This window comes from Desmodus rotundus, chromosome 9 (genome assembly GCF_022682495.2).
Source record: "Desmodus rotundus isolate HL8 chromosome 9, HLdesRot8A.1, whole genome shotgun sequence".
NCBI lineage: Eukaryota > Metazoa > Chordata > Mammalia > Chiroptera > Phyllostomidae > Desmodus > Desmodus rotundus.
Genome location: NC_071395.1, coordinates 76,832,289 through 76,859,336, shown reverse-complemented (window position 1 = coordinate 76,859,336; position 27,048 = coordinate 76,832,289). Strand labels below are relative to the sequence as shown.

Sequence of the window (27,048 nt, the reverse complement as noted above, 5' to 3'; positions counted from 1 at the left end):
AAGCTGGAAAGCGTTCAGAACGAGACCAAAAGGCATTCAGCGAAAAGTAAATCTGGCCCCTCCCTGGTTCCCCAGCCTCCTCTGGGGAGGAGGGAAATCTCATTTTTACTTCATACGTGTCTGTGATGTTAGTCCTATTTATTTTTAACAAAGCATATTGCTTTAAAAAAAAAAAAAAGCAATCTGGTGAGAAAGTAAAAACATTCACTGTAAAATACTTGCAAATTATCCAAAAGTTTAAAAAGATCACTCTCTGAGGAAAAAATGTCATTTGACACCTTTCCTTGGAAACTATATGCACTTACATCCTTTTAAAAAAAATTATAAAACAATCTCAAAATATACACAAAAGGAAGAATTCTAAACATGTATCCTGACGCAAAAATAAATGTAATTTATAAAAAGAACACTTAGTTTTACACTTAACAGTGTAGCATGAACACTCTCCCCTACACCCCCCCTCCCCCCCGTACTGAATGCTCTTGCACAACATAATTTTTCATGGCTGTTTAGGAACCTATCACTTAAAAAATAAAAAAAAAAACTTTAACCAATCTTTTATCATCAAATATTTAGGTCGTTTCCCATTTCAGAACAATATTTTGCAAATGAAGGAAAGAACAGCCTTTTGGGGCAAACAGAGTCCAGGACAACAGAGAAAAAGCCCCTGCAGCTGTCTCCTTCCCCATCCTGACCCCACCCCATGGGGTCCCTGCCCAGGCTTTCCAGACCATCCCTGGAGCGCTGCCAGGGCCCAGAGCCAGCTGGCCTCTACCTTGAACATTTCCCCATAGATGGGCAGAGGGCCTGGTAGGTCTTTTCTGGCCCTGGGGCCTTTTTTCAGCACAAAACACAATCTGACGCAAGGGCAGTTTGGATGCCTAGCCCCCCATCCACAGTCTCCCCACTCCCCAAATGCACGGTCCTCAGGGCTCTGGTGGCCCAGAGATGGGTGCAACATTCTCATACTGGGGCTCCTCCTGCCCTTCCTCATCAGCCAGCTTCTGGGGCTCCTGTTCTGGGGGACCACCCTCAGGGGCTGGCTCCTGGACCCTCCCTGAGCTCTTGATGCCATCCCTCGTTCCCCTGGCCACTTCCTCTGGCCCAGTTCCTGCAGACTCCAAGGCCCCAGAGAGCTCCTCATTTGCGGCTGAGCCAGGGCTCTGACTGGCAGAGCCAGAGGCAGCCCCAGAGCTGCCCTTGTTCCGGCTCAGTGCCCGACGTGGAGGCTTGGGGATGGCACTCTTGACCTTGGGCTCTGCCTGGCCTTTCTGGAAGCTACCAAAACGGCGGAGGACAGACCGGACTGGGCCCTCGGATTCCTGGGGTGTCCCTGCCAGCATGTAGATCGTGGTTACAGAGCCTGAGCTTTCCTGGACACTGCCTTCGATGGCTTCCACGCGCTCAGCCACTGTCCGGCCACCAAATGGAAGCCGGCGGTGGCCAATGGCTGAGTCCCTGGGGCTGGCAGCTCCAGGAGGCACTTTGTCCCTTTCTGCTTGCTCAGGACCTGTGGTCTCCTCAGCTTCCTGGTTTTCGGGACCTGGCTGGGCGCCCCGGGAGAGCCGCTTGGGCTTCCGGAGGGGGCTGGAGAGCTCCCCTGAGCTCCGGCAACTCTGTGGTGCAAACTTGGTGCCTTCAGCAAAAGAGACTGATGGTCGCTTGGCCCGTGCTAGGCTGGAGGTGCGTGGGATGGCGAATGGTGTGGAGGCATCCTCAGGGAGAGGGAAGGAGGGACCTCCAACCAGGCTGGCCTCTGGCAACTCTGCTTGGGCCACAGGGACTATTCCTGGCAGAGGAAACAAAAGAGCTTGGCCGAAGCTAGGTTGGCCACCCCATCCCATCTGGCTTACCCAGGTCAGCATCTTCCGGGAGGCCTCAAAAATGGGGCAGGGTAGGGGCGAGGATGCAAAGAGGCAGGACAGGGCCTACCCAACAGACACTACTCCTACACTCTTTTCTCCCCTCCCTCCCTCCCTACTTTGACCTAATGCCATACTTGAACCAGCCATGCCCCTCTCACCTCTGGCCCTTCGTGTATGTACACTGTTCCCTCTTCCTGAAACACCATGGCCACCTTGCCTGTCACTGGGCTACCTCCTAATTGTGCTAGACTTAACTCCAATATCACAAACACTGAGACGGCTTCCCTGCCCCCAGTCCGCCCTGACCCAGCTGCATTACAGCCCTTCCTTGTACGTCCTCCATCAAAGCGTACATCACTCCGTCCTAGCACTGCCCGATGACCACCCACCAGACTAGAAGTTGGGTCAGGACAGGAATCTATCCTGTTTCCATTTTATATACCACAGTAGGAGTTTCTACACTTTATAGAGGTAGGGGACTGTTATTTCTGTAGGACAAAGGGGTCAGAAGGATTCCCAGACACCCAAGCAGGATTTGAAGGTGACCTAGGGGGCCGTAGGGGGGCTACCTTCTTGGGGTGGCACACAGTAGGCAGGACCCTCGTCCTCCTCTCCGGACACAGAATCAGAAGAGAAGGAGTCATCTGAGGCCCAGCCGGCAGAGGGCGGCTCGATGAAGCTGTGGTTGAAGGGGATCTCCGGGTCGTGGTGGGAGACTGCGGGGGGGATCCAGGTCAGGCGCAGAGCCTGATGGGAAGCCTTGTCCCACTCCAGCCCCCCATCCTCAGTGCCCACCTACCTGTCACCCAGGGAAGCTTGTGGCTGCTGAGGGAACTGCAGGGCAGAGTGGAGCCCAGGCTGGTCAGTGCCCCCCAGACCTGGAGCTTCATCCTGGACACAGCAGCTCCATCTTTCGCTGCCCTGAGGAGGGTGGTCAGTGTGTGAGACCCCTGGTTGGGGTAGGGTGGTAGCAGGAGAAAAGGGCCAGGGCCGCCCTAGTCCCTCACCGAGCCAGAGATTTGGGCCTGCCACAGAGGGCACAGCACGGCTCTGAAACCAACGGACCTGGCGCAGAAACTCTGCTCAAACTTTCCCTCTTTCCGGGCCTCAGTTACCTCACCTGTAAAATGGGGACTACAATCTATCAGAGCTTTTTTCAGGACCCCACACAGCACCAGGCACCAGGTAGGGTTCCCCAAAATGCAGCCATGTGCTGTCATCATCCCAGCTGAGTCCCAGCTCACCTGGCTTTCTGGAAGTGACAGCACCTCCAGAAAGCCTGCCCTTGGCCTCACCCCCATACTGAAAGTGACTGCTTCATTCCTTACCCGTTCTCCAACAGCCTTTGCACATGTCCTGGTCCTCATGTGAGGGGCTCCCTCCCCACCCCAGGCTCTATGCCCCAGGGGACAGGCTACTAGGTCAGCACATAGGATGATATACTCAAGGATTAGAGCACGAACTGTAAGAGAGCACCGGACAAAGAGTCCAGAACACAGGGCCCAAGCTTTGTATGTGCCAGTGACCAGCCGAGTCACCTTATCAGTGTCCTCCGTCCTCTGCTAACCCTCTGGCCCCCACATCCCCTGCTCCCAACCTCCATGCTGCAGTGAGTCTCCAAGGAGCAAAGAAATATGATGAGGTTTTATAAAGAGACAAAACTGCTTGGGAGCAACAGTCTGTAGTGGGCCACGAGCCCAACCCCTTCCTCCTCTTTCTGAGAAAGCCACATTCTCTGCTCACCCACTGCTCCGACTTGCATGTCACTCTCCTTTTGGTGGGGGTGAGGCCTGGTCTCTTCCGCTCCGTGCCCAGAGCTGCCTGCTGCTTTTGCCTTTGCACCCTCCTCCTCTGGCCCGTTAGCTAGCAAGCCCTCAGCCTCGTGCTGTGGGTTTGAGTTTCACCAGCCTGGTGCCCCTGCTCGTGTGACTCCCACCGAAGGCTTCTGAGGAAGAAGGCAAGAGGCTGACCTGATGTCTCTGGGCCAGGGCCACTGCCAATACCCCATCGATTCTGACCTAAGTGTGTGACAAGGCCAGCCCTTCCCCACCCCTAAAAGGAAAGCCAGCGTTCACCTGTCCTTGGGGTCCACGCGGGCAGCCCAGCAGCAGCAGGCACAGCAGGCAAAGCCCAGGAGGAGCAGCAGCAGAGGCACAAGGATGCCGGCAATGAGGGCTGCATCCTGGCTGTGAGACTCTGAGGCAGGGGAGGGGGGCGGTGAGCAAAGATCAAACATTCAGGGACTTCCGGTCTCCCATATATCTCTAGCTGAGCTGCCTCTTCCCCAGAGTCTTCTACCTGTGGGTCCCTCTTCCAAGAGACATAGACTCTGCTCAACCTGGAGGCCCCCTCCTCCAGGCAGCCACCCTGCTGGTCTGTCCCGTTCTGATGGTCCACGGTCTGTTTCCCAAGCCCTTGCCCCTAGTTCTCATGACTGATGTGCATCCCAGTGTCCAGCCTGCTCATTTCCTGGGTGCTAGCCTGGTTTCCCAGGGAACAGAGGCTCTGTCACATCTTCAGGGGACCCCATAGCATCCATATAGATTTCAGGCATAGGGAATGTCTCTGAAGTGGGCTCAGCCTCCCTGGGAAATGATGAGCTTCTGGAGCCCATGTAAAGGGCCAATCTTTCCCTGGTTACTGCACCTGCACCCTCCTTCCCACCTTACCCAGCTGGCAGGCCCCAGAGACAGGGTGGCAGGGTCCCTCTGGGCATTCACAGGGAACAGAGCAGTTGCTTCCATGGAAGCCAGATGGGCAGGAAGTGTTGCAGCTGTGGGGTGACAAGGAGAGACAGGCTGAAGGCTGGTAAGAAGGGACGAAGGTGGGCAGGGGGGAGGGGAAGGCAGATTTCTGGGCACTGCTCTCCACCCTAGCCATTCAGACCTCCCCAGATGGTGCCCGGCAGACCCCTCCTGCCTCTGAGCCACATGCCCAGCACCCCTGACAGCGATAGGAGAATCCCTCAGCCCCTAAACCCATCTTCCAGGGAGACCACCCACAAGCTGTCCCTTGGCATCCAGCCCCAGGTGTAATCCTCGGGCAGAGTCCACTTACGATCCTCACCCCTTACCTACTCAGCTGCAGTATGAACTAAGCAAGATGCCAATGGCATGCAGAGACATCCTCGGGGCCTGGCAGTCTGAGCCAGGTCCAGCCCTGCCGCTACGTCTCTGGGCCTTGGTCCTCTCCTCTATAAAACAGGGTCTCTTCCGTGTTATACTAGATTCTGTCCCATAGCTGGGAAACTGGACACTGGAGACACTGACATGGGTTATGTTTTCCTGTCTTAAGCCCTTACGGAACCCACAGTGGGGTTTGGAACCCTACCCTTAAATAACTTCCCCAAGTAGGCCGGGAGCCAGGCCTTGTACACAAAGCATGCATTACTCTGACCCTCCTTTGGAAGATGCAGACCCTATACCAGGAAGAATAACTTTCTCAGTAATGAGGATGCTTCGGGGGTACATGGGAGGTGGAGAAGCCCAGAAAGGGAAGGGAAGGAAACAGATTTCACAGAGGCCTGACCTAGGCCCCTGCTTCTCTGCCAGGGCCCCAGTCCTCACCTGGGTCCCCAGTAGCCAGCCTTGCAGACACATTCCCCAGTCACAGCATCACAAGCCCCCTGAACACAGGTGAGGCAGGTCAAGCCACAGCCCTCCCCAAAGGTGCCACTCGGGCAGGGGTCTTCACACCTGAGGTGAGGCAAGACTTTGAATGGGGCCCTACCCATTTTCCCTGGTGCTTCTGGACTCAGGAACCCAACCCAACTGTGGGTCCTCAGCAGTGAAGCTCAGGTACAAACAGGGCCGTGAAGCTGGGGCCAAACCCAACAGGTGACAGACTAGAGATCCCTGGAGGGAGGAGAGGGCAGGCAGCCTGAGTGGCAGGGAGCTGGGAGAGAACCCTGCACAGGGCCTCATCAGCATCTGTCTCTCTCCCCTCAGACTTGGCCATGTGGCAGGCCCCAGAGGGCTGTGTGAATGTGTGTTTGAGGGAGGGGACGCCTACCCCAGAGGGAGCAGCTGGGGTGAGGATCCTGAAGGAAGGTGCACCCCACCCTGATCAGGCTAGCCCCTTACCTGGGCCCCAACCAGCCGGGGTCACAGCTCTGACAGTGCCCAGTGTCTGGCTGACAGGCCTCCCCAAGTCGGCAGTGGGGGCACTGCTGCCCACAGCTCTCACCAAAGGTGCCAGGTGGGCAGGGCTGGAGGCACTGGGTCCCATTCCAGCCGGGCGCGCAGGACTCACAGCTGCCCGTGTCTGCAGAGCACGGCCCATTCTGCTTGCAGTGGCCACAGCTGGGAAGACAAGTTCACAGGAAACGCTCAGGGCAAATGGATGGAGTGCCCACCCAGGCCTCCAGGAGCCCTGGAGAGCACCCGGGTCCCAGCTAAGTCATTCAGGCAGGTCTGAGCCTCAGCTTCCCTGCAGTGACTACAAAGAGGCTGGACAACTTATCTCCACAGACTCTAGAGAGTTCCAGCCCTCCCCTCCTAACTCCCCATTCTAGGGCTCATCCTTCCCTGGGTCCCAGGGTCACCAGGAGCTACCAACCCAGCCAGAGCAGCCACATCACTGCCCGACCTTTGCCTACTTTCTGCTCAGCACCCTTCCACCCATGCTGTCCCTGACAAGGATGGGCCTCCGAAGTTTATCTCCTATCCCATAACATGAATATTAGTGAAAATAAAAGCATTTTAATTTCTGTTTAACCACCATAATTTCAAATTTATCTTATCTTTGAACCCCCCCCCAAGTTTTATTGAGATATAATTGACATACAGCACTGTATAAGGTAAGGTGTACGGCCTGATGCTTGACCTGCGGATACTGTGAAATGATCACCACAAACATTTAGTTAACACCCACTATCTCATATAGAGACCAAAAAAAAAAATTTTTTTTTCCCTCAGGATGAGAACACTTAAGATTTACTCTCTGAGCAAGTTTTCCAATTAGGTTCATATTATCTTAATTTCCCATTGATCCTTAACAGTTACTTGAAGTGTCTCCATCAGATACTTAATTATCTGGAATCATACTCTTTGATTAGACTCATTAGTGGGGGAAGAGGGGAGTTCCTAAAATCACTTTAGCATTTCCCGACCAGCAGTAAAAAAAAAAAAAAAAACGGAGGCGGGGGGGGGGGGAGACTAGAAAGCGTTACAGTATATTGCATATTATAATCACATATTATGTGTGTAGTAAAGATAAACGTGGTGTCTGGTTAAGCTTTTACTTCAGTGACATGTGTATATCTATGGGTGTGTGTTAGGTGGGGCGTAAAACGTGTTATTGTGAGCAGAGCTGGTCAAAGTTTGAAAGTCATTTCGCCTCAAAGGGACCGTGCAATCATTTTGTCTCGTGATTCATTCTTTCCCCGTTTCTACGTTTGGCTTGCTATACTAGTATTTTGTTATTGTTAACAGTGATCAGATGAAAAGGGAGCGAGAGGGAGGCCAGACCTCGGAGCACTGAGAATCTTTTACCCCCCTTCCCTGTTTTGTATGGAGAGCACCGCGCCACTTTCTCCCTCCTGCCCTTCTCACTCCCTCCACCTCTGTCCCACTGCGCCCCGTGCCCCTCGCCCCCGCCTGCCTGCCTCGCTCACCGGCGGCCGCACTGTGGCCCGTAGCGGCCCGCCGGGCAGGGCAGCTCACAGCGCGCGCCGTGGAAGCCGGGCGGACAGGCGCACTGGCCGGAGGCTGGGCTGCAGTGGCCGCGCACGCACTCGCACTGCTGCCGGCACTCGCGGCCCCACCAGCCTTGCCGGCAGACGCAGCGGCCGGACTCCTGCACGCAAGGCGAACCGTTGCAATCGCAGGGGAAGCTGCAGCGGCGGCCCCACCAGCCCGCCTCGCACAGGCAGGAGCCAGTGTTCTGATCACAGCGCGCCCCCGCTTTGTTGCATTGGCACCGGTGGTGGCACTGGGTCGACCACCAGCCGGGCTCACAGTAGCAGGCGCCGGTCTTCGGGTCGCAACGCCCATGAGGGCTGCAAGAGCACTCGAACTCGCAGCGGCTGCCCCAGCGGTTGGCCTGGCAGCGGCACGCACCAGTGACAGGCTCACACTGGCCATGGGGGTAGCAGGCGCAGCTCTCACGGCAGTCGGGACCCCAGTACTGGCCCGGGCAGCCTGCAGGGCAGGGAAGGGAGGGGGTGGGGAGAGATGGAAGGGGGTCAGTGGGCTCCGGCCTGGCACAGATACAGGCTCTGGGTCCCCTTCCACAGTGAAGAGGGGCGCCAGGCCCATCCCTCCAAGAGCCAGGAACAGACCCCTGGAACATCTGGCATCATATCCTCTGGGAGCAAAGCTCACTTCCTGCCCCAGACTCTGAACTACAAAAGCCCTTAGCAGAGACCCAGCCTCCCACTGTACGTTCCACAACACACTTAACGATCCTGAGTGGGGAAGGAAGGGGCTTGCCCAGAGTTGCACAGAAGTGTGTGTGTGTGGGGGGCTTCATTCATGCCCCCTCCTCCCTCCCACTGGGTTTTTCCACTGCGATGGAGCTGTGCGGGGCCCAGGAAAGCCCTGGATGCTGCCCATCAGGATGGCAGGAGAAGCAGCCACATTCCCTCCCAGGGTCTCCTCTCAACCCAGCTTCCTGACGGCGGCCCTCTGGTTGTCCTGCCTACCAACCCCTTTTTCATGCGTTATTTCTGCCAGAGAGGGCAGACAGCCTGGCCAGGGCCCTCCTTCCACCCCCACCGCCGCCACATGTACAAGTATATGTCAAGGAGACCAAGAATGCATCCATTTTGCAATTAACAGGAATCTCCAGCAACTTTTCTGAGTTGAAAAGGAAGGTGAAGGGCCCAGAACTGAAACTGTGCATAGGGCTTTGCGGGTACAAGTAAAAACCAGATGAGTCAGAGCATCTCCCAGGAGTGTCACTTCCTGTCCCTGGGCCTCAATTTCCTCAGCTTGGGAGGCTCCGGCCCTACTGTTCTAAGGTCGTGAGGATCCTACCTGCTTTGCCTCCCTGCTCTCCTAGGTCTGCCCAGCAACCTCACCCCCCTGCCAGACTCAGGACTCACGGGAGTTGCACTGGGCCCCGAAGAATCCAGGTCTGCATCGACAGAGGCCTGGTTTCACGCACACTTCATCCTTCCGGCAGGCGTCGAGCCCCTCGCAGATGGCTGAAAAACACCCCACCTGGGTCACAAAGACTGGGGCTTGACCAGGGAACCTTCTGCCCTCTCACTGGCTCCTCATTCCCCTCGGGGCTGGGTATGTGTGCCACAGGAGCGACCCTAGCTCCTGGGCTCAGGAGGGGAAATAGGCCCCAGGAGGGCGGGGGTTGGTCTTGGCTACTCACGAATGGTGCACTCTTGATCTTTCTGCCTCCAGCCTGGGCAGCACTGGAGCTCAGCAGAGGGGCTGTGGGGCAGAGAGGGGTCAGTAGGGAGGAAGCCTGGTTTCAAAGGTACTTCACTGTCGCTGGCTGAGATGTGGGAGGCCGTCAGGCAGGCCTAGCAGCGAGTCGCAGCCCCACTGACCCCAACCCCTTCCCTCTCCTTCCCTGGCCTTTCCAGCCTGTCCTGTTTACCCCCCACCCTCCGGCTCTTCCCAAACCTCCCTCCCTTCAGCCCCATGACCTCTTTGCTCACTTCGCCCTTCCCCTGAGGCCTCAACACCAGTTCAGCCACACAACCCTATCAGACTCCCACAATATCCACCTGTTGGCCACGCAGACATGCCGCCCATGACGGTCCAGCTCAGACCCCTGGGTCCTCTGAGTCCAGAGCAGTAGCAGTGGGAGCAGCAGCCTCGGCCCCATGGCGGCCAGTGCAGTGAGTGGGCTGGAGTTAGTCTGGCCCCCACAGCTCCCAACCCCCTCCCTGCTTCCTCCCAAGGCTTTTCCTGAGGAAACCAGGCCGGAGGGGCGGGGTGCCATGAGGCACCTCCCTGAGAGGGTGGGCACATAGGTGCTGGGGAGACTGGCGACACTAGAGAAATGAAAGGGAAGTGAGGGGCAGAGACGAGAGTGCTGAGTGGGGGCCTAAGGGGCTGGTTTCAGTCTGGAGGGGGAAGATGAAGCTGTAAGCCATGGGGTATTGGGAACAGGTGAGGGGGTGGGGTGAGGGGGGAAGCTATAGTTTCCCATTAGGTCATATCCTCAGTGCAGCCCAAGCTGGGAGAAGCCTCCCCACCCTGTGAGGACCAAGGAGAACCTGTGAGGCGGCCTCAGCCCACCCTCATCCCCGGCCAAGCAGAGTGGATATGGGGGGGCAGACCAGTGACAGACAGACATGGAACACTTTCTGGGTATCACGGGCAGTTACTTTATTACATTAGCTTAGGCCATTTGCACAAATCTCTGGGAGGTAGGTAGTCAGTTCTCCATTTCATGGATGGAGAAACTGAGACTCAGAGATGAAGCACTTTTATCTGACCACGGTGGCTTAGCTCAGAGACACAGGGAAGGAAAATAGGCTGAGCTCCCAGCCATGCCCTGGGTCAGGCCAAGATTGGGAAAGAGCCTGGGAGGGCTGGGAAGAAGGGAGCCCGGTGCTCATTTGAGGTTGCACATCCCCCCACAGTCAGACCCCAAAGTCAGGCCTCTGGGGCACCTGAGACCCCCAGACAAAGATGTTCATTGAGAGCAGAGCAGGACTGGTCAGGAGCTGCCCATAAACCCCAAGGGGGGTCGCTGTGGGGTCTCTTCTTCTCCCGCTGGCTCGCTGGGAGCAGTGCTGCTACTCTCAGCTTCAGGGGCCTCTGCTTCACCCTGATAACACTGGCCAAAGCTGCAGGGGAGAGCCAAGAGGTACTTTGAGCCTGGATGTCAGAGGGATCAGGATATGAGCTGAGGACAGGGATGGTGAGAAATGGGGACACAGAAGAAAGAAAGGGCAACGTGGGGCAGTGGGGAGGTGAAGGGGCCAGGGTCAGAGAAGCAGAAGGGAGGGGCGTGCTCAGAGCCCAGGGCAGCAGGGCAGGGGATGCTGAAAAGAACAAGGCGGGGCCCCATCTTCACCACCACCACTGTTGCCCTTCCTCCACCCCCAACATACAAACTCTGTATTCTGGAATCGGGAGGCGGGGGGTAGTCTCCCTTGTGGCTGGAGAGCAGGAGCCACGAACCATCCTCATCGTCACTGAGGCAGAGGAGAGAGGCGAGGGTCACTGACCAAGGCCAAAAGGGACAATGGGAGTACAGCTATGGTCAGCCTTCTGTGCAGCCCCCAGGAGCAGGCAGGGGAGGACAGAGTGACCACACAGCCCCCCAAGTCTGGAGAGGAGACACTGGGGAGATGAAGGATATTTTGAGACTTTTATTTTATAGCCTGATAGACAGGGGCCCCTGACAAGGCCGTGGTTAAAGTATTTTTGTTTTTCTTTTTTAAATTTTTTTTTATTTACTAGATTACCGATGTATTATAAAAGGATAGAACTCAGGAACAGGCGGATGGAAGAGAAGCACAGGCAAGGCATGCGGAAAAGGCACGGGGCTTCCATGCCCTCTTCAGGCCCATCATTAGCCCCGCATCACCATGTGGTCACCAACCCAGAAGCTCTCGGAAACCAGTCCTTCTGGCTTTCTATGGAGGTCCCACAGCTACAGTCTTACCCCTCTGAGAACAAACAGACACAGCCAGGACAGGGAACCAAAAGATACGTGTGGAGAGACAGCCCTAGCAGGGTTCTTCAGCAGAAGGCATAGTGAGCATGGTGAGTGAGATCCAGGGAGAAGGGTGGCAGGCTCGGGACAGCAGGCTCGGGGAGTGACCAGGCTGGAGGGACAGACTCTGCAGGGCAGGCTGTAAAATAGGCTCAGGAGGTAACCAGGCCAGGTTAGCGAGTTCAAACGCTGCTAGATTACAGTGGTTCAAGGGGTGACTAGTCTGAGGTGATAGGTTCAGCCTGAGACAAAAGACTCAAAAGATAACCAGGCTGGGTCAGCCAGCTCAATGGGGAGCCAGAGTAGGTCAGCAGACTTAGGAGGCGCTAGGCAGGGTGAGAGCTCGACCAGGCTGGTCACCAGGCTCAGCAGGAAACAGAGGGAGGGCTGGCTCGGTAAGAATGGAGGCAGGGACTTACCTGCTCTCTGCTTCCTCTGGGGTCCCTAACATCTTGGCCTTGATCTTCTTCCGCTGCTTCCTGATAGCCACCTTCATGGCTTCCAGCAGAAGCCCAGGGACCCTGTGGTCTGTGAGCAGCTCCCTACAGGGGAGAGGGAAGGGCAGGGGAAAAGTGACCAAGATGCCAACAGTGAGTCTCACACCAAAAGTCTCACACCTTTTTCTGAAACACTTTGCCTTACTAACAGCCCTCGAACCTTAGCTTAGGTGTCACTGCTCCTAGTAACCCTTAGTGCTGCCCCCTCCCTCATTTGGGTGAAGTCCCAGGAGGGCAGGGGCTGTGTCATTCATGTCCTCCCAGTGCCCAGCACAGTGCCATGTCACTGAGCCAAAGAACGAGGCAGGTGACCTGAGGCCCAGGAACAGGTGTGACTGGAGCCCCTCAGCTTCCTAGCCTCTGCCCAGCCCCTCACCGCTGGAAGTAGGCCAACTCCTCCTTCAGCAGAAACACGTTGGCTTTGAGCTCATTCCGCTCCTGGAGGATCTGCTCAAGCTCCTCTCGACTGAAGCCACACTGCCCTACATTGGAGGGACACTGAGGCTGCTGTGGGGCATCCTCCTGCAAAGGGCAGGTTTGGTCAGAGGGCTGCCTTGGTTGGCGCTTCTCTGCCCCTGGGTGGTCACAGGAATGCTAGAGGGAGTGACTGGCAGGGAGACTTGGGAGACAAGGGTGCTACAACAGATGACAGAGTGCTCTAGAGGAGAGTGGGACAGAGTCTGGCTGGGGACACGCTTGTGTGCCACCTCCCGACTTCCCACTGGACCTACTACACAGCACAGCAAACCTTTCCCGAGCGCCCACCAAGTGCCAGACGCTGTCAGTACTGGGAAGGGCCCCTGACCTCAGCGGGCACTGACCGGGTCCTCATGGGTTCCCGGGACTCCTGCTGCGGCGGTCAGCCGATCGGGCTCCTGCCTCTGCTCACACCCAGGACCCCCGGCCTGTTCCCGTGCCCGCTGCTGAGCCAGCTCCACGGCCCCTTCACACTGCAGCTCCCGCTCACTCTCACGGTCCCATGCGGCGCGCAGCTGGGTTTGCACCGCGGCCAGCTTGTGTCGCAACTCTGCATTCACCAGCAGGAGGCGCTGCAGCTGCTCCTGCAACTGTGGGCAGAGCAAAGGATAGAGCTGGTGGGCGAGTCGCGGAACAAGCCCTGCCCTACACCATTGCCTGTTGCAGCCCTTACCGCCTCCGTCTCCTGGCTGCGCTGCAGCAAGTCACGGTTGTACGCCCGGAGTTCGTCCCGCTGTCGGTCGGTCACTTCCTTGAGCTGCCGCAGCAGAGCGCGCTCCTCTGAAGAAGGGGTGGTCTTAGCGGCGGCCCATGGGAGGTAGGCTCTGAGCCTCCCTGACACCCCTACCCCAACCCCTGGCTGGGCCACACTCCACACTCACCCTGTGGACCGCAGCGCAACTCTCTGCGGAGGTGTTCGTTCTCCTGGCGCAGCCGCTGCAGCTCCATTTCGGCCTGCAGGGCCGACACCTGCAGCTGGGAAGTCCCAGCCCTCAGGGTTAGGTCCCCGCCAGCCCAGCGGGTGGCAAAGAGAGCGGACAGTGACTCACCGAGTCCGGGGCAGGCCCCACGGCAGCCTTTTCCAGGAGCTCCAGAGCCCGCACCACGAGAGGCACGAGCCCCGCTGCCGCCTCCGGCCCGAAGCGGCGTGCTAGCTCCTTCAGCTCAGTGCCCAGGGCCCCCGCTAAATGGTACACGAGCTCCGCAGCCGTCTCCACCCCAGTGGCCGCTGGAGGCCCCCAGCCCTGCTCCCCAGGTGCCGCCCTCCTGGGCTCCATATACCCTGAAGGCCAAGGCCTGGGAGTCACCTCCCCCAATCCTCCCTGGTGCAGGAAAAAGCCAAACAGTTCCCGCCCAGGAAGCAGTTTAGGTCAGTAGAGGGTGGGGTAGAAGCCACGGGGGAGGAGCGAGTAAGGAAAACAGCGTGGGAGGAGACAGTGCCCTGGGTCCCCTGGGCCCTGTCCTGTGCAAGTCCCAAGGTCACAGGAAGCAGGACAGCTAACCTCCAGCCAGGCGTCCAAAAGCCGAGGCTCAGGGCTGTAAGTGGTCACTTTTGTCAAGCCCTCCCCAGTGCCCAACCCAGGCTCCACCCCCATGTCTGGCGTCATTGGGCCCCCTTGGTTGCCAAACACGTGGGCATGCGAGGGCTGTCACTGACCCGGGCCAGAGGCAGCCAACTGGCCAGCCATGTGCCTATTTCCCTGTCAGGAGCGACACAAAGCTTAAGGGGCTAGGCTGGGCACCACAGTGGCAGGGAACAAGCCACAAGCTTTCAGACTCAGGAAATGGCAGCAAGGAATGATGATTTGCAAGTATTTTGGAGCAAAGCTGACAAATGTGGTGAAGTAGTAGGAGTGTGAGAACCCAATCCCCCCCACCCCCCCCACCAAGTTCGCTGAGTCTAGGGGATAGTTAGCCCCATAGCCTCTGAATAGGGGTCCTCCACTCCCCTCAATGCAGAGCCCAGCACCTTGCTGTTAACAAATCTAACCTCCTGGCAATCCTACACCCAGAATTTGAGCTCAGGGGAAAAAAACCTCAAAAACTCCAATTTATACAAAATTTATTATACTCTGTTCAGGATTACAAGCCATCAAGTCAACAATACAACAAGCACAAAATACAGGAAAAGGGGGCCAAGCTGCTGAATGTCACCAGCTTCTCTGTGGGGGTAGAAGGCTCCAGAGCCTTTGGGGAGTCTGAGGCAGAGGACGTGAGGGAACAACTAGGCGTAGAGGTCCTCCCGGTCCGCGGAGTAGACCTCGCCCTCCTGCAGGAGGGCGAAGTTGAGAAAGTGGGAGGGCCTGTGCACCTCATGGTAGAACTCCTTGGGGTTTGCCAGCTGCAGCTCATACTTCATGTTGGGATCATGCCGTACACCTTGGGGTAGATGAAAACGTCCAGTGTTACCAAGGGCCACCTGCCTCACCCAGCTGGGGTCCCTGGGCCATCTCCCAAACAGAGCCAGGCCCCAAGTTCTAGGGATGGCGGCCTAACCCCACCCCCACTTCCCGGTGCCGCCCCACTCACCCATGAAGTTGTAGTTCCATGAGGACTGGGCAGGGACCATGAAGAAGCCGAGGAAGCGGTCCGACAGCAGCATCTGGACCCTCTCGTAGTGCGAAGGTAGGTAGCCCTTGGGGTTGTTGCCCTTGTCTGTGTTCTGGCGGCCCCATTCGTAGCCACTGGGCGTCAGCTTGTAGGCTGTCAGTGTGCAGGAGCCTGGTGTGAAGCTGAAAGGGGGATGAGGATGAAGTCAGAGCTTAGGCCACCATTCTGGTCCCCGGCCTGCAATGCCGATCCCACCATGCTTCCTCCCAAGGGGGCTCAGGCCCACCTGCAGGTAATGATGATGGTTTTCTCGCCATCCCAAGATGGGTTGTCAGCCATGATCTTGGCATGGGTGGTGACATCCTGGGGTGATAGCTGGGGGGACTCATTGGGCTGAGTGTGAATCCAACCTAAGGGTTCCATCTCCTACAGGCAAGAGCAGTGAACAACTATTTACAGCCCTATCTGCAGACAGGAATCCCACCGATGAGAGCAACGTGCGTGCCTGCCCTCCCTCCCACCCCGACAGCAGGAAGCCCCCGTTCTCCCACACCCGCCATTGACCTTGAGGTACTCATGCTGGGGCAGCTGGCTAGGCAGGTGCACGGTCTGGTGGGTGCCCCACTGTGGTACCATTACAATGCAGCGGATCTCCTTCACCTGGGGGTTATCCGGGGGGCTCACCCCATACAGGTATCCTGCAATCTGTAGACAAGGGGGTCAAGAACCAAAATGATTCTTAGTACCAGCCTAGACGCTGGGCTGTTAGCCCTGTGTTTGCTTCCCTTCCCCAAGAACAAGGGCAGAGTTTCTCAAAATGTAGTTGGAGCTACCACATCAGAATCACCTGGGGCATTTGGTCACAACGTTAAACATGGACCCCATCTCAGACTCACCACATCAGCATCTCTTGAGTGGGGTCCAGGAATCTGCACTGCTCACAGGCTCCCCAGTTGATTATTTAAGAATAGTATCCATAAACAAATGAGCACACAAGTGCGCAACTTAGGAACACATCTTTAAAACCAACGCTAGGCGGTATTTTAAACTTAACATTACCATCAACAAAGTTAAGAGGACCTGTGTTCCCATTAACTCACCCACACAGGATATTAACAGTCTTTCCAAATTCACCAGAGGCCATATATGGTGTTTTATAACACATAAATTTCCCTGATTACTAGTAAAGGTGAGCATCTTATCATATTTGCCATCTGTAGTTCCTTTCCTGAACAACATTCTTTTCTTTACCCATTCTTCTACAGTTATCCTTTTTAAAAAACAACTTTTGAAAATTCCCTATTCTAGATCCTAATCCATTATATCCAAAGTTATGCAAATATTTTCTGTCCACTTTTAGTTTATCTTTTGTAGGATCCCTTGTCACACACAAGTTATTAAATTTTTAAAAAATCTTCACCCCCAAGGCCCTAGCTGGTGTGGCTCAGTGGATTGAGTACTGGCCTGTGAACCGAAGGGTCGCTGGTTCGATTCCCAGTCAGGGCACATGCCTGGGTTGCAGGCCAGGTCCCCAGCTGAGGGTGTGTGACAGAGGAAACCACACATGGATGTTTCTCTCCCTCTCTTTCGCCCTCCCTTCCCCTATCTAAAAATAAATAAAAATTAAAAAAAAAATCTTCACCCGAGGACTTTATTGATTTTAGGAAGAAACAGTGATCGGTTGCCTCCTGTAGGCATCCCGATCGGGAATCAAACCCACAACCTTCTTGGTGTACGGGACCAACTTAGCCACCCAACCAGGACCAGTCATCCATTCTGATTGTGGTTTTGTGCTGTGCGTCTTCTTTAAGAGGGCTATCCCAAAACTAAGGTAGTAAGTATTTTCTTCTAATACTCTACAGTTTATTTAGTATTTTACATTCAGCTCTTTACTCCACCTGGATTTTATTTTTGTAAATAGTGTGAGGTAGGCATCTAGATTTCTTTTTCTTAACTATTTCAACATTATAAGTCATCCTTAATTCTACAGACTTGATATACCATATTTATTATATACACATGAATCTGTTTGACTATATACTATTCTCTTAATTGCCGTAACTAAATAATGTTTTGATATCTGGTGGGGCCAAATACCTCCTTGCTGTTTTGTCTATCCTTGTATATTTACTTATCTAGGCATCCTGAGACCAGCGCCTCCAGTTCCAGAAACCCGAGGCGAGTTTTAGATGCATAGAATGTCTGGGCACACACCGTGGCCTAGCTGAGCACACTCACTCACTTGAGCCCGAAGGTCAGATATGCAGATGAACTTCTTAAGCACATTCTTGGGAAGGATATAGGTGTAACCAGTTTCCTTGATGTCGTCAGATGAAACATAGATGTGATTGGTCCTTAGGTGCAGGTTGGCAGCTGAGATGGCCCTAAAAACAGAAAGGGGTGTCAGCATTTCTCAACCCAAGCACCTTTAGGTAGCACCAGCAGGCCCTTCCATCCCTCCCCCCTCCCTCCCCTTACAGCACCTGACCCTCCATTCAGTTTTAGATGAAAAAGTCTGGGTTTCGTAGTTGCTGGTGGTGGAGGTGATGATCTCATCACCATGCTTGTTAACAGTGCGCGTCTGTGTTGCAGTCAGCTGTGACTGTTCCTTGGTCTGCTTCTCAATCTCAGCTATCTGCTGCCGCTGCTGCGAGGGAGCTGAGATCTCCATTCCCAGGATGATGTCTCGAATTTCTGATTGTGTCAGTGACGCCACATTCACACTGTGGGGACAGTGTAGGTTGTACCACAATGATCCCTTCCCCTTGGTCACTTAAGCCTCAATGGCAAGAATGTCACTTGGTGGTACAGGGGAGCCCGTGTTACCCTAGACAATCCTCAAGTGACACTTGTAAAGGAAGTGTGAAGTGGAGATATACTAATGTTGGTAAGAATCACCACGTCCTAGAATGCCCTGTGCGTAACACCTTTCAGCCACGCGCAAACCAGCTCAGCATCCGTACCTCCCACTTTTCCTCAATAAAAAGTGCCCTAGTGCCCTGGCTGGTGTGGCTCAGTAGATTGAGCACCAGCCTGAGAACCAAAAGGCCGCTGGTTCGATTCCTGGTCAGGGCACATGCCTGGGTTGCTGGCCAGGTCCCTGGTTGGGGTGTGCAAGAGGCAACCAATCCATGTGTATCTCTTGCACATTGATGTTTTTCTCCTTTTCTCCCCACCTTCCCCTCTCTCTAAAATTAAAAAAAGTGCCCTTGCACAGCAGTTTTTGAAAACAGAAACCCTAAAACATGTTCTCAGAGTTGGTACTGTCAACATACCAGATATCTGGAAACCTATGGGCACCTGGTTCCCACGGTCACAGGGAAGGAGAAGGAAGAAGGGGATGCGTGTGCCCTTGGCAGTGGTACCTCAGGGTCGGGGATATTAAAACGTTTTATATGGACAGTGAAGAAACACCCTGCTCAAAATGGCAACAGTGCCTCTGCTAAGACAACGCCCAAAAGTCAACATGAAGCCCCAAAACACAGCCACTTCCTTCACTATTTGAAGACACTGCCTTCCTTTCTTCTACAGGCATCACCCAGGACAATTTCTTGAGAAATGTCTGAGCCTAAATGTTTCAAAAAACCCCCAGAAACTATACACTGAGCCACTCATTTCACCCTTTTTGGACCTTGCAGTTCTCTCCCCACTGCCCCACTCACTTGTTTTTCTTGCCATAGTCAGCCAAGATAAGATCCTTGAGCTGCACCTCCACCTTAATCCATTCCTCGTCAGTCAGAGTGGGCCAGATGTGGTGTGGCTCTGTGATAGTGGTCTTGTCTGGCTTCAGGATCACCTTCGCCCGGTCATTGTTCACATGCAGGGCACGCAGAATCAAGATGAGGCGGGAGAAAGCCTGGGAAGAGATGAGGCAGCGTGTGGGGAGGCCAGCCACTTGATGTTCCTCCCCCTACCTTGTACCATTCTTTCAGGGAACCCAGGAATTGATTTCAAATTCTAAGGTGCTATCCCCTACCCCCTCAGCATGAGTCAACTTGATATGCAGAGCACAGAGTTGCTGTCCACAGGCTGAACATGTGAAAATGGCCCCCACAGCGGCCTGTGGTTAAAGCCAAGGCACTAGATATTCTCGTGGCCTCAAACCCACTCCTCTTACAGTGACCCTCTTCGTGAGGTGACTTCATACCGTGTACGATGAGATAGTCTTGAGCCAGTCATCATAGAGGTTAAAGAGAACCATCTGGGGCTCAGTGGCTTTCAGGATGAGGTCCCCAAACTTTTCCACCTTGAGACAAGCCTGGAAGGGGAGCTGGAGCTCGGACCCTTTGATCACGATATTGGGGAAGTCCAGCAAGTGCACCTGAGACAAGATCAAATCCAAGATCAGAAAGAGAGCCTCCAGGCCTCAGCATTCCTTTCTTCTCCCTCATCCACTTCTCACCTCCAGCGGGTCCAGCATGCCCTTCCTGGTGACGATGATCTGCTTAGGCTGCTCCTCCACGGGGAGAGATCGGATCAGAGCTGCCACCTCCTCAGCCGTCTTCCACTTAGCCAACTAAAAAGCAAGAGAAGGAAATGAAAAATTAGTCTCCACCCTCCCAGGGAAACTAGAACACATGATCCTAGTCTTAAAGTAATCAAACTATGTTTCTATTGAGCACTGCTATGGAATGTTAGGAATTTCAGAGGTAAACTCAAATGGCCTTGCTCAAAAGGGTTTTTCAACCTAGCTGGCTATAGAAAACTCATACAAGCCGGCATTTGATTATACTACACTATATCAGGGATAAAGAAATTAAGGCTAGTCCTGTCTGGTGTGGATCAGTGGAATGACTGCCGGCCTGCGAACCCAAAGGTCGCCAGGCACATGCCTGGGTTGCTGGCCAGGTCCCCAGCTGGGAACTTGTGAGAGACAGCTGAATGACGTTCTTGTAGATATGTGAGCAAAGCCACAAAGGTGGAGAGGAGCAGCAGGGTTTTGGGATACTAGGATCCTGGACTAATTGCAAGAGGAAGATGCTACAAAGGAATAGAAGTTGTGGCTGGACTGGTGAGAGCCCAGTCAAATACCAAGTGTCTAGGAAGCCAAAGGAGAGTTAATTCAGCAGTAAGGGGCAACCAAAAGCTTTGAGATAGAGAAGAAATTTGGTGAAAGTGACATTGTAAGAATGTTTGTTCCCTTTAGAAAGATGATTTTTGGTAGCCCTGTTCAAGAGAGGTTAGAGGTAGGAGATTCAGAAAGCAGAGAGACCAGCTAGTCGGTGATGAAGGACCACACACATTCTTGGTCCTCCTATAGGAGAATATTTCCCAAGTTAAGTAATTCAAGGACAAGTTCAAATGAGATGTCCTCAATCTTTCAGAGGGAAATAGGAGATTCCTTCTCTCACCCATACCCACCCAACCACATACCAAAGATTAAGAGCAAGTTTCTGCAGCTTCTCTGTCCTTTAACCGGCTCACCTGTCCCAAGCGCTTCTGTCCAGCCCACACAGATGTGTGGATTATCTTGAGAAACAGCTGCCCTGTGCGTGGGTTGAAGATGAAGATGGCCCCATTGATGGGCTTGGTTGTCAAGTTCCCTTCAAAGGTCTAAAGAACGATCAAAGCAGTTAGCATGGCCCAGACACAACCATCCTGCCTTCATGCCACTATGCACACACTTTCCCTGTCACCCCCCAAAGGCATCTAGAGGCCCACACCCCACACGGATTGTGCCCCTTCCCACCTTGTGAATAGTCACTCTGTAGACATTAGTGTCATCCACAAACCAAATAATCTGGTTGGAGAAAAGTTCGCCATAGTTCTGCGAAGACAGATAGGGCTCGGTGGGCTCAGATGAATACAGCTGCAGCCCCTTGCGAATCCGTTCACGTAACACATACAAGGCAGGGTTTGCCTTCATGATCTTGGCCATGGCCTGCTGTATGAGAGGCTTGCTGCCTGGAAACCAGTTTCCATAGGCACTGTGAAGGTAGAAGAGGCAAGAAAAGTTAGACAAGGCTGGCAGCCTCGGGAACAAGGCAAACCGCAACTCTACAGAGGAGGAAGATTGTTGGTGAGGCTAGTAAGTGTCTGCTCATATCCACAGAGGCAGGGAAGCAACAGTCAGTGACCCAGAAGAGGAAAGAGCAAAACCTCACCTCACCTGGGCCTACTAAAACTTGTGTATGTTAAAGTGTGGGGCTGACGGAAAATACATGCTTCTGAGCCCCGCCTTACCTGTGCAGGTTATAGGCCAGGTCAATGGCAATAAGCACACCCGTGGGTGAAGGGTAGATACTCATGTTGTCTGTGGTGTAGTCCAAGAACTTGGCCCGGGCGTAGCGCTCAATGTCATGAGAATCATAGTCCCCCCAGCGCAACTGGATGTCAATCCAATACTTCTGAGTGGTGGTGCTGTCCATCACATCCCTGAGAAGGAGAGGGGCCAGGATCCAGGCTTCCAAGAAAGCCACCAACACAGTCACTACATCTCTCAATCACTACATCCAAATCTTAAAACCAAGCCCTCTGCCTGTTTCGAATCAGCAAGACTCCCTAGAGAATCAGCACACTTGGCTGAGGAGGTCCAGAGGATGCAGGGGGTAGCACTGGCTCCAAGTCAGAAAAAGAGGCTGGCAGGGACAATTCCTATAGTACCAGTAGAAGAACAGGAAAACAGGTTCCTGGATGCCTAAGGCTGGGTCATAGGGCACTTACTTGGAGTCTGCCAGCAATGAGGGCCGGGAAACATTCCACTTATAGGACGCAAAGAGCAGGATGTCTGCACAGGAAGAGTTCATTTTATAGGACTTTCGGGGGTGGATTGTCTCCTTTTGTACCGTCTCAATTTCCAGTGCATCCAGTTCCTGATCAAACACCTGGAGGCAAAGGTGGAAGGGTTATGACTGGCTATGGAAGCCCACTTAGAATACAGGCTTATAGAACTTAAGATAATGTGGCACATGGTGCCACAATAGAAGACTTGTCCTAAGAGCTTCCAGGGTAGATTTCCCACACCCAAATCAGCATGGTGACCTGACTTTTCACAGCCTCCTCTGCCCTCAATTCTAGCCCACCTGACACAGATCCATAACGATGCTCTCGTGGATCTTCTGCCACAAGTGAGCTCGGAAGATCTGGATGAGAGAGATCTTCAGTGTGGGGATCTTGCCGTGCATGAAGATACCTGTCAGGTCCAGCTGCACCTGAAAGCCTACATACACCTGTCAGGAAAAAGAAAGTGATGCTAGAGATCAAGAGACTTTGGTTCTCAGGACCTAATTAAGGATGTAGAAACACTAATTTTTTAGCTTCTGATCTCCCAAGTCTACCAATCACACTCACATTGGCTCGGTTGATGGTTGGAGACCACCAGAGGGTGAATCTACGATTGGGAATCTGGTTCAATCCTGATCGCTGAGCATTAGTTAGCTTCTTCCACTTCATAGACTCCTCAAAGCCACTGGCCTTCTCCCTGCAAAGCAGAAGAGACCAGGTAAGGTGATGTGCTATTTCCCAGAGCGCTGTTGACCTCCTGGGGGTGGCTGTCTGGAACACACCACAGCAGAACAACAGCACACCAGGGATGAGCTCAGAGAGCTGTAACAGGTCACTGTAAAGGGAGAAGAAAATCCTCACCAGAAAAGCCCCTCCCAGGTAGGAAAGTAAGTGCCCTTGAAGAGTGTGTGTTCCAGAATGCCCTCCACACCACCCAGGGCCTGGATCATATCTGTACGGTAGTTGTTCAGGTTCCAGAGCTTTCCATCATGCCGCTGGTGTGTCCACCAGAAAGGGTTCTGCTTCAAAACCTAGATGGAAAGGAAAGTATGGTTGAGCTTCTAGGTGCTTACGGCCCCAGGTTCCCAGCATGGCCATGGAGTCTCTCCATCCAGGGAAGATTTCTCCATCATCCCCTCCATGTACCTGGTACTGCTTAAAGTCAGTTCGAACACGCCAGCCCTTATCATAAGCCAGTGTGTGCCGGTCCTTCTGGAAGAGGGTGTTGATTCGAGGAATGCCTCGATCCCATGAATCTTCCAGATCTTCTAACGTCAGCCGTCTGCCAAAGAAAAAAGATCAAAGTCAAGTATGTGCCCATGTGAAGAGTTCAGCATGCCTCCTACCAAGGATAAACACGGTCACATGTACAGCCTACTTTCTTATCTCCATAAGAAGATGTCATACAGGGCACAAAGGTCACCCCCACCCCCACAAGACTGCCATGTCTTCCTGGATGCCCACCTGTTCTGAGCAATGGCCTCTTGTCTCTTGAGTGCATACTCAGCCCAGACACGCTGAGAATCAATGAACTCACTCTCCCATGGCTGTATGTAGCGGTACAAGTTGGGAATCAGCTGGTCTTCTTCATGGCTCATGCCTGAACGAAAGTGTGTGATACCTACGTCTGTCTGCTTGGACCACCTGTTTTGGGGCACAACCAAGATCAGAATAAAAATAAAGTCTAAAAGTTAAGAAACATACCCTGCCCTCAGGGTCTGACAAGATTTTCAACCAAGTCCTACCTGAGGTCAGACTGGGGGATAAGCACATGGCCCATTGAGAGCATGCCGAGTCCACCCAGCTCTTTAGGGGTGTAGAACACAACAGGGGGGAACCGACTTGGCATCTTGGAGTTGAGGCCAATCTTGATACGTGTCTGGATCTTGTTCTCACACTTCACCAGCAAGTCCAGGAGCTCCTGGGTGTTCACCACAGCTTCCCGGAAGTATGTCATAAGGCCAATAAGAGCCGTGTTCCACTTATTCACGATCTGAAGGTAGTGGGAAAGAAGTACATTACAGATGAGCCAGTGGGTGGGGTGCAGGGGGACGACAGGCTACTTAATCAAGTTAGTTATACTGTCCCTAATTCTCAAGAAAGATTTCAACTCAAAGTCATTAGGGAAGCACGTATAAATCAAAACCACTGGGAGATACTGCTTAACACCCACTGGAGTGGCTATAAGACAGTGACAAGCGTTAGCAAGAGTGTAGAGAAAATGGAACTCTCATACACTACTGGTAGGAATGTGAAATGATAAAGCCACTTTGAGAGACAGTCTGGCAGCCCTGAGCAGCACAGCTCAGTTGGTTGAGCGTCATCCAGGAAAGCTAAAGGTCTCTAGTTCGATTCCCAGTAAGAGTACACGCCTGGGTTGTGGCCTGGTCCCCAGTCTCTCTTTCTCCCTCCCTTCGGCTTTCTCTAAAAATAAATAAGTAAAATCTTAAAAAAAAAAAAAAAAAAAAAAGTCCAGCAATTCCTCAGTTAAAACAGAGTTACCATATAACCCAGAAATTCTATTCATAGGTATATACCCCAAAGAAATGAAAACATATGTCCACACAAAAATGTGTACACAAATTTCATAGAAGCGTTATTCCTAATACTCAAAAAGTGGGGGGGAACCCCAAATATCTATCCACTGACAAGTGGATACACAAAATGCAGTATATCCATACGACAGACTACTACTCAGTCACGAGAAGGACTTAAGTACCGATATATGCTAAACCATGAATCTTGCAAACATTATGCTAAGTGAAAGAGGCCAGACAAAAAAGGTCACATGTGTTACATGATTCCATTTCTATGAAATCACCAGAACAGACAAATCCAGAGAGACAGAAAGTAGATTAGTGGTTGCTAGGGGCTGGAACGGGGAACAACAGGAAGTGAGTGATTGCTAACAGGTATAGTTTCTTTTTGGGTTGATGAAAGGTTCTGGAACTAGCCAGTGGTGATGCCTGTACAATTTTTATGAATATACTGAAAAGTGTGAATTTCACCAATAAAACATTGTTAAAAATAACACCAACTACAGTACATAATCCCAGGGTGGGTAGGGGAAGAAGGGATGAAAAAAAATTATGAAAATATTCTCTAAGAGGCAATAAGAACTAATGGGGCTACAGAAACTGCCTTCCCACTGTAAACAACTAGAAAACTAAACAAGATATATAAACAGTATTTTCAGAAAACCGGCAAACAGGCAGCACAGCTAAGACCTCGAGAAAGGGGAAACGAATGAAGTGAGCCCCAGCGTACTGCCTAGTGGCAATTTCCAAGCTGCAGCACAAACATGGAGGGGTAAGGAAAACAAAGCCCAACAGTCTCACTGAATTGGAGACCGAGATTAGAGTTCCGGAGGCCAAAGCAGCTAGAAATTATGGGGTAGAAGTCCTGCGAAGAAGAAAAGTACACAAAAAGAGATCTCTGGAGATCCATGAAGGGATCCCTAGTTTTTGACTGAGTCCCAATCTGTATGTTGTAAACCTCCCAGGTCAGAGAAAGAACCACCAGAGATCAGTAAGCTGAACAAGTCCCCCAGCTCACACAATGCTAGCAAGTTTGTGTCCCCACCAGCCACAGCAAAGAGACCTTATACTACATGGGAACTGGGTAGAGTCCCCAGAAAGTTATCAACTTAATAGTGTAAGTAAATTAGCCTCAGACAACAGGTGCTTTGGATTGGCCACAACCAAGCTTCATTAAAGCAAGCCTCCAAAGGACCAACCTTTAGTAATCCACAAATTACTAAACTGTACCCTTTAAAGGAATATAACAAATCCCATAAATCAATTATATAAAATTCACAATTTCTAACATGAACTCAAATTACCATGGAATACAAAGTAGAAATAACCAGAAAAAAATCAATCAACAGAAACACCTAGAAACAATAGATGATGGGATTAGCACACAAGCACCTCTGAAACTATCAAAAAAACCTTGTAGCCCTGGCCAGTGTGGCTCAGTTGGTTGCAGCATCTTCCTATAAACAGAAAGGTCGCAAGTTTGATTCCTGGTCAGGGCACATGCCTAGTGTGCGTGTGGGTTTTGTCCCTGGTCAGGGCCTGTATGAAAGGCAGGCAACTGATCCATGCTTCTTTCTGGCACTGATGTTTCTCCCTCTCTCTCAAATCAGTAAGAATGTCCTCAGGGGAGGATAAAAAAATAAAAATACTAATCTAAAAAAATCTTGTAATTATGCTTGAGTATTTTAAGAAAAACATGAACATAATGAGAGAAACAGAAGATGTTAAAGATTCAACTAGAGCTTCTAGAGATAAAAATTATACTCTCTGAAATTTTAAAAATACACTGATGGGATTTGATTTTCTTTTTAAAAAATTTTTATTTCTTTATTTTGAGAGAGAGGGGAAGGGAGGGAGAAAGAGAAACATTGATGTGTGAAAGAAACATCAATCAGCTGTATCTCCCATGCCCCCATCTGGAGACCTGGCCAGCAACACAGGCACGCATCCTGACTGGGAATTGAACTGGCAACCTTTTGGTTCCTAGGGCAGTCCTCAATCCACTGAGCCACACCAGCCAGGGCAACACGCTGATGGGATTAATAACACTGTAAAACTGCATTAGAAAATAATGGTTTACATTAACAGAAATGAAGGTAAAATAAACCCTATTTCAGACAAGCAAAAGCAAAGTGTATTCATTGCCAGTAGACCTTTACTGTAAGAAATGTTAAAGGAAATTCTTTAGGCAGAAGGAAAACACCACCAGATGGAAATTTGGACCTGCATAAAGTAATGGATAACACTAGAAATAGTAAGTACGTGGGTAAAATGTAAAAGACATTTTTTCTCATTTTGTAATTCCTATAAAAGACAATATCTGTTTAAAGCAAAAACAGTTAACAAAGTATTGTGTTTATAATACAGCTACAATTAAAACATGATGCAAATGCTACCAAGAATGGGGGGGAAATGGAAGCATAGTGTTGAAGTTCCTGTCAAGTGCTATTAGTGGTAGGCTGGTGGTCACAGTAGACTGATAAGTCAGAGATGTATACTATAAAGCCTAGACCAACCAATAAAAAATATAAAACAAAGGAGTGTAGCCAATGAGCAAAGAGTAAAGATAAATTAAAATATTAAAAACACACTCAATCCAAAAGAAACCACACACAGAGGAAAATACAGATAGAATCAAAACAAGATTTACTATATGCCATCTACAAGAAATGCACTTTAATTATAAAGACACAGGTTAAAAGCAAAAAGATGGAAAAAGACATCCATCCAAAGCTAGAGTGGCACTACTGATACCAGACACAGTAG

The 27,048-nt window shown here is 52.1% G+C and overlaps 3 protein-coding genes across 5 annotated transcripts in view; all 3 read right to left on the bottom strand.

Moving 5' to 3' along the window:
- Window positions 1-2: 2 nt before the first annotated feature.
- On the bottom strand, window positions 3-9,930 carry SCARF1 (scavenger receptor class F member 1). Of its 2 annotated transcripts, XM_053911766.1 has the most exons (11): window positions 9,553-9,930; window positions 9,192-9,253; window positions 8,911-9,012; window positions 7,480-8,005; window positions 5,948-6,166; window positions 5,432-5,560; window positions 4,535-4,638; window positions 3,941-4,061; window positions 2,665-2,786; window positions 2,435-2,581; window positions 3-1,789 (listed from the first exon to the last, which is right to left on the bottom strand). In XM_053911766.1, the coding sequence occupies exons 1-11, from the start codon at window positions 9,768-9,770 to the stop codon at window positions 927-929; spliced, it is 2,613 nt and encodes an 870-aa protein (XP_053767741.1). In that variant the 5' UTR covers window positions 9,771-9,930; the 3' UTR covers window positions 3-926. The 2 variants fall into 2 exon arrangements, with proteins under 2 accessions (XP_053767741.1, XP_053767742.1); XM_053911767.1 differs by lacking the exon at window positions 5,432-5,560.
- Window positions 9,931-10,134: 204 nt separating this feature from the next.
- On the bottom strand, window positions 10,135-13,961 carry RILP (Rab interacting lysosomal protein). Of its 2 annotated transcripts, none has more exons than XM_045199307.3 (8): window positions 13,522-13,961; window positions 13,354-13,441; window positions 13,146-13,252; window positions 12,817-13,062; window positions 12,372-12,517; window positions 11,918-12,040; window positions 10,891-10,974; window positions 10,135-10,623 (listed from the first exon to the last, which is right to left on the bottom strand). In XM_045199307.3, exons 1-8 carry the CDS (start codon window positions 13,747-13,749, stop codon window positions 10,494-10,496), a joined length of 1,152 nt encoding a protein of 383 aa, XP_045055242.1. In that variant the 5' UTR covers window positions 13,750-13,961; the 3' UTR covers window positions 10,135-10,493. The 2 variants fall into 2 exon arrangements, with proteins under 2 accessions (XP_045055242.1, XP_024420618.1); XM_024564850.3 differs by having other exon boundaries at window positions 13,354-13,447; window positions 13,522-13,960.
- A 556-nt stretch (window positions 13,962-14,517) lies between these two features.
- The window catches only part of PRPF8 (pre-mRNA processing factor 8), a 31,144-nt gene continuing 18,613 nt past the window's right edge, over window positions 14,518-27,048 (bottom strand). The window contains exons 25-43 of the mRNA XM_024564653.3: window positions 23,491-23,738; window positions 23,210-23,389; window positions 22,892-23,027; window positions 22,607-22,776; window positions 22,313-22,442; window positions 22,045-22,191; window positions 21,686-21,846; window positions 21,206-21,397; window positions 20,712-20,949; window positions 20,447-20,575; window positions 19,425-19,538; window positions 19,170-19,343; window positions 18,685-18,878; window positions 17,506-17,745; window positions 17,265-17,406; window positions 15,587-15,727; window positions 15,309-15,448; window positions 15,002-15,204; window positions 14,518-14,851 (exon numbers count right to left, since the gene is read on the bottom strand). Coding sequence (XP_024420421.1) covers window positions 14,697-14,851; window positions 15,002-15,204; window positions 15,309-15,448; window positions 15,587-15,727; window positions 17,265-17,406; window positions 17,506-17,745; window positions 18,685-18,878; window positions 19,170-19,343; window positions 19,425-19,538; window positions 20,447-20,575; window positions 20,712-20,949; window positions 21,206-21,397; window positions 21,686-21,846; window positions 22,045-22,191; window positions 22,313-22,442; window positions 22,607-22,776; window positions 22,892-23,027; window positions 23,210-23,389; window positions 23,491-23,738 — 3,234 coding nt within the window. The 3' untranslated portion in view covers window positions 14,518-14,696. The remainder of the gene's footprint in view (window positions 14,852-15,001; window positions 15,205-15,308; window positions 15,449-15,586; window positions 15,728-17,264; window positions 17,407-17,505; window positions 17,746-18,684; window positions 18,879-19,169; window positions 19,344-19,424; window positions 19,539-20,446; window positions 20,576-20,711; window positions 20,950-21,205; window positions 21,398-21,685; window positions 21,847-22,044; window positions 22,192-22,312; window positions 22,443-22,606; window positions 22,777-22,891; window positions 23,028-23,209; window positions 23,390-23,490; window positions 23,739-27,048) is intronic.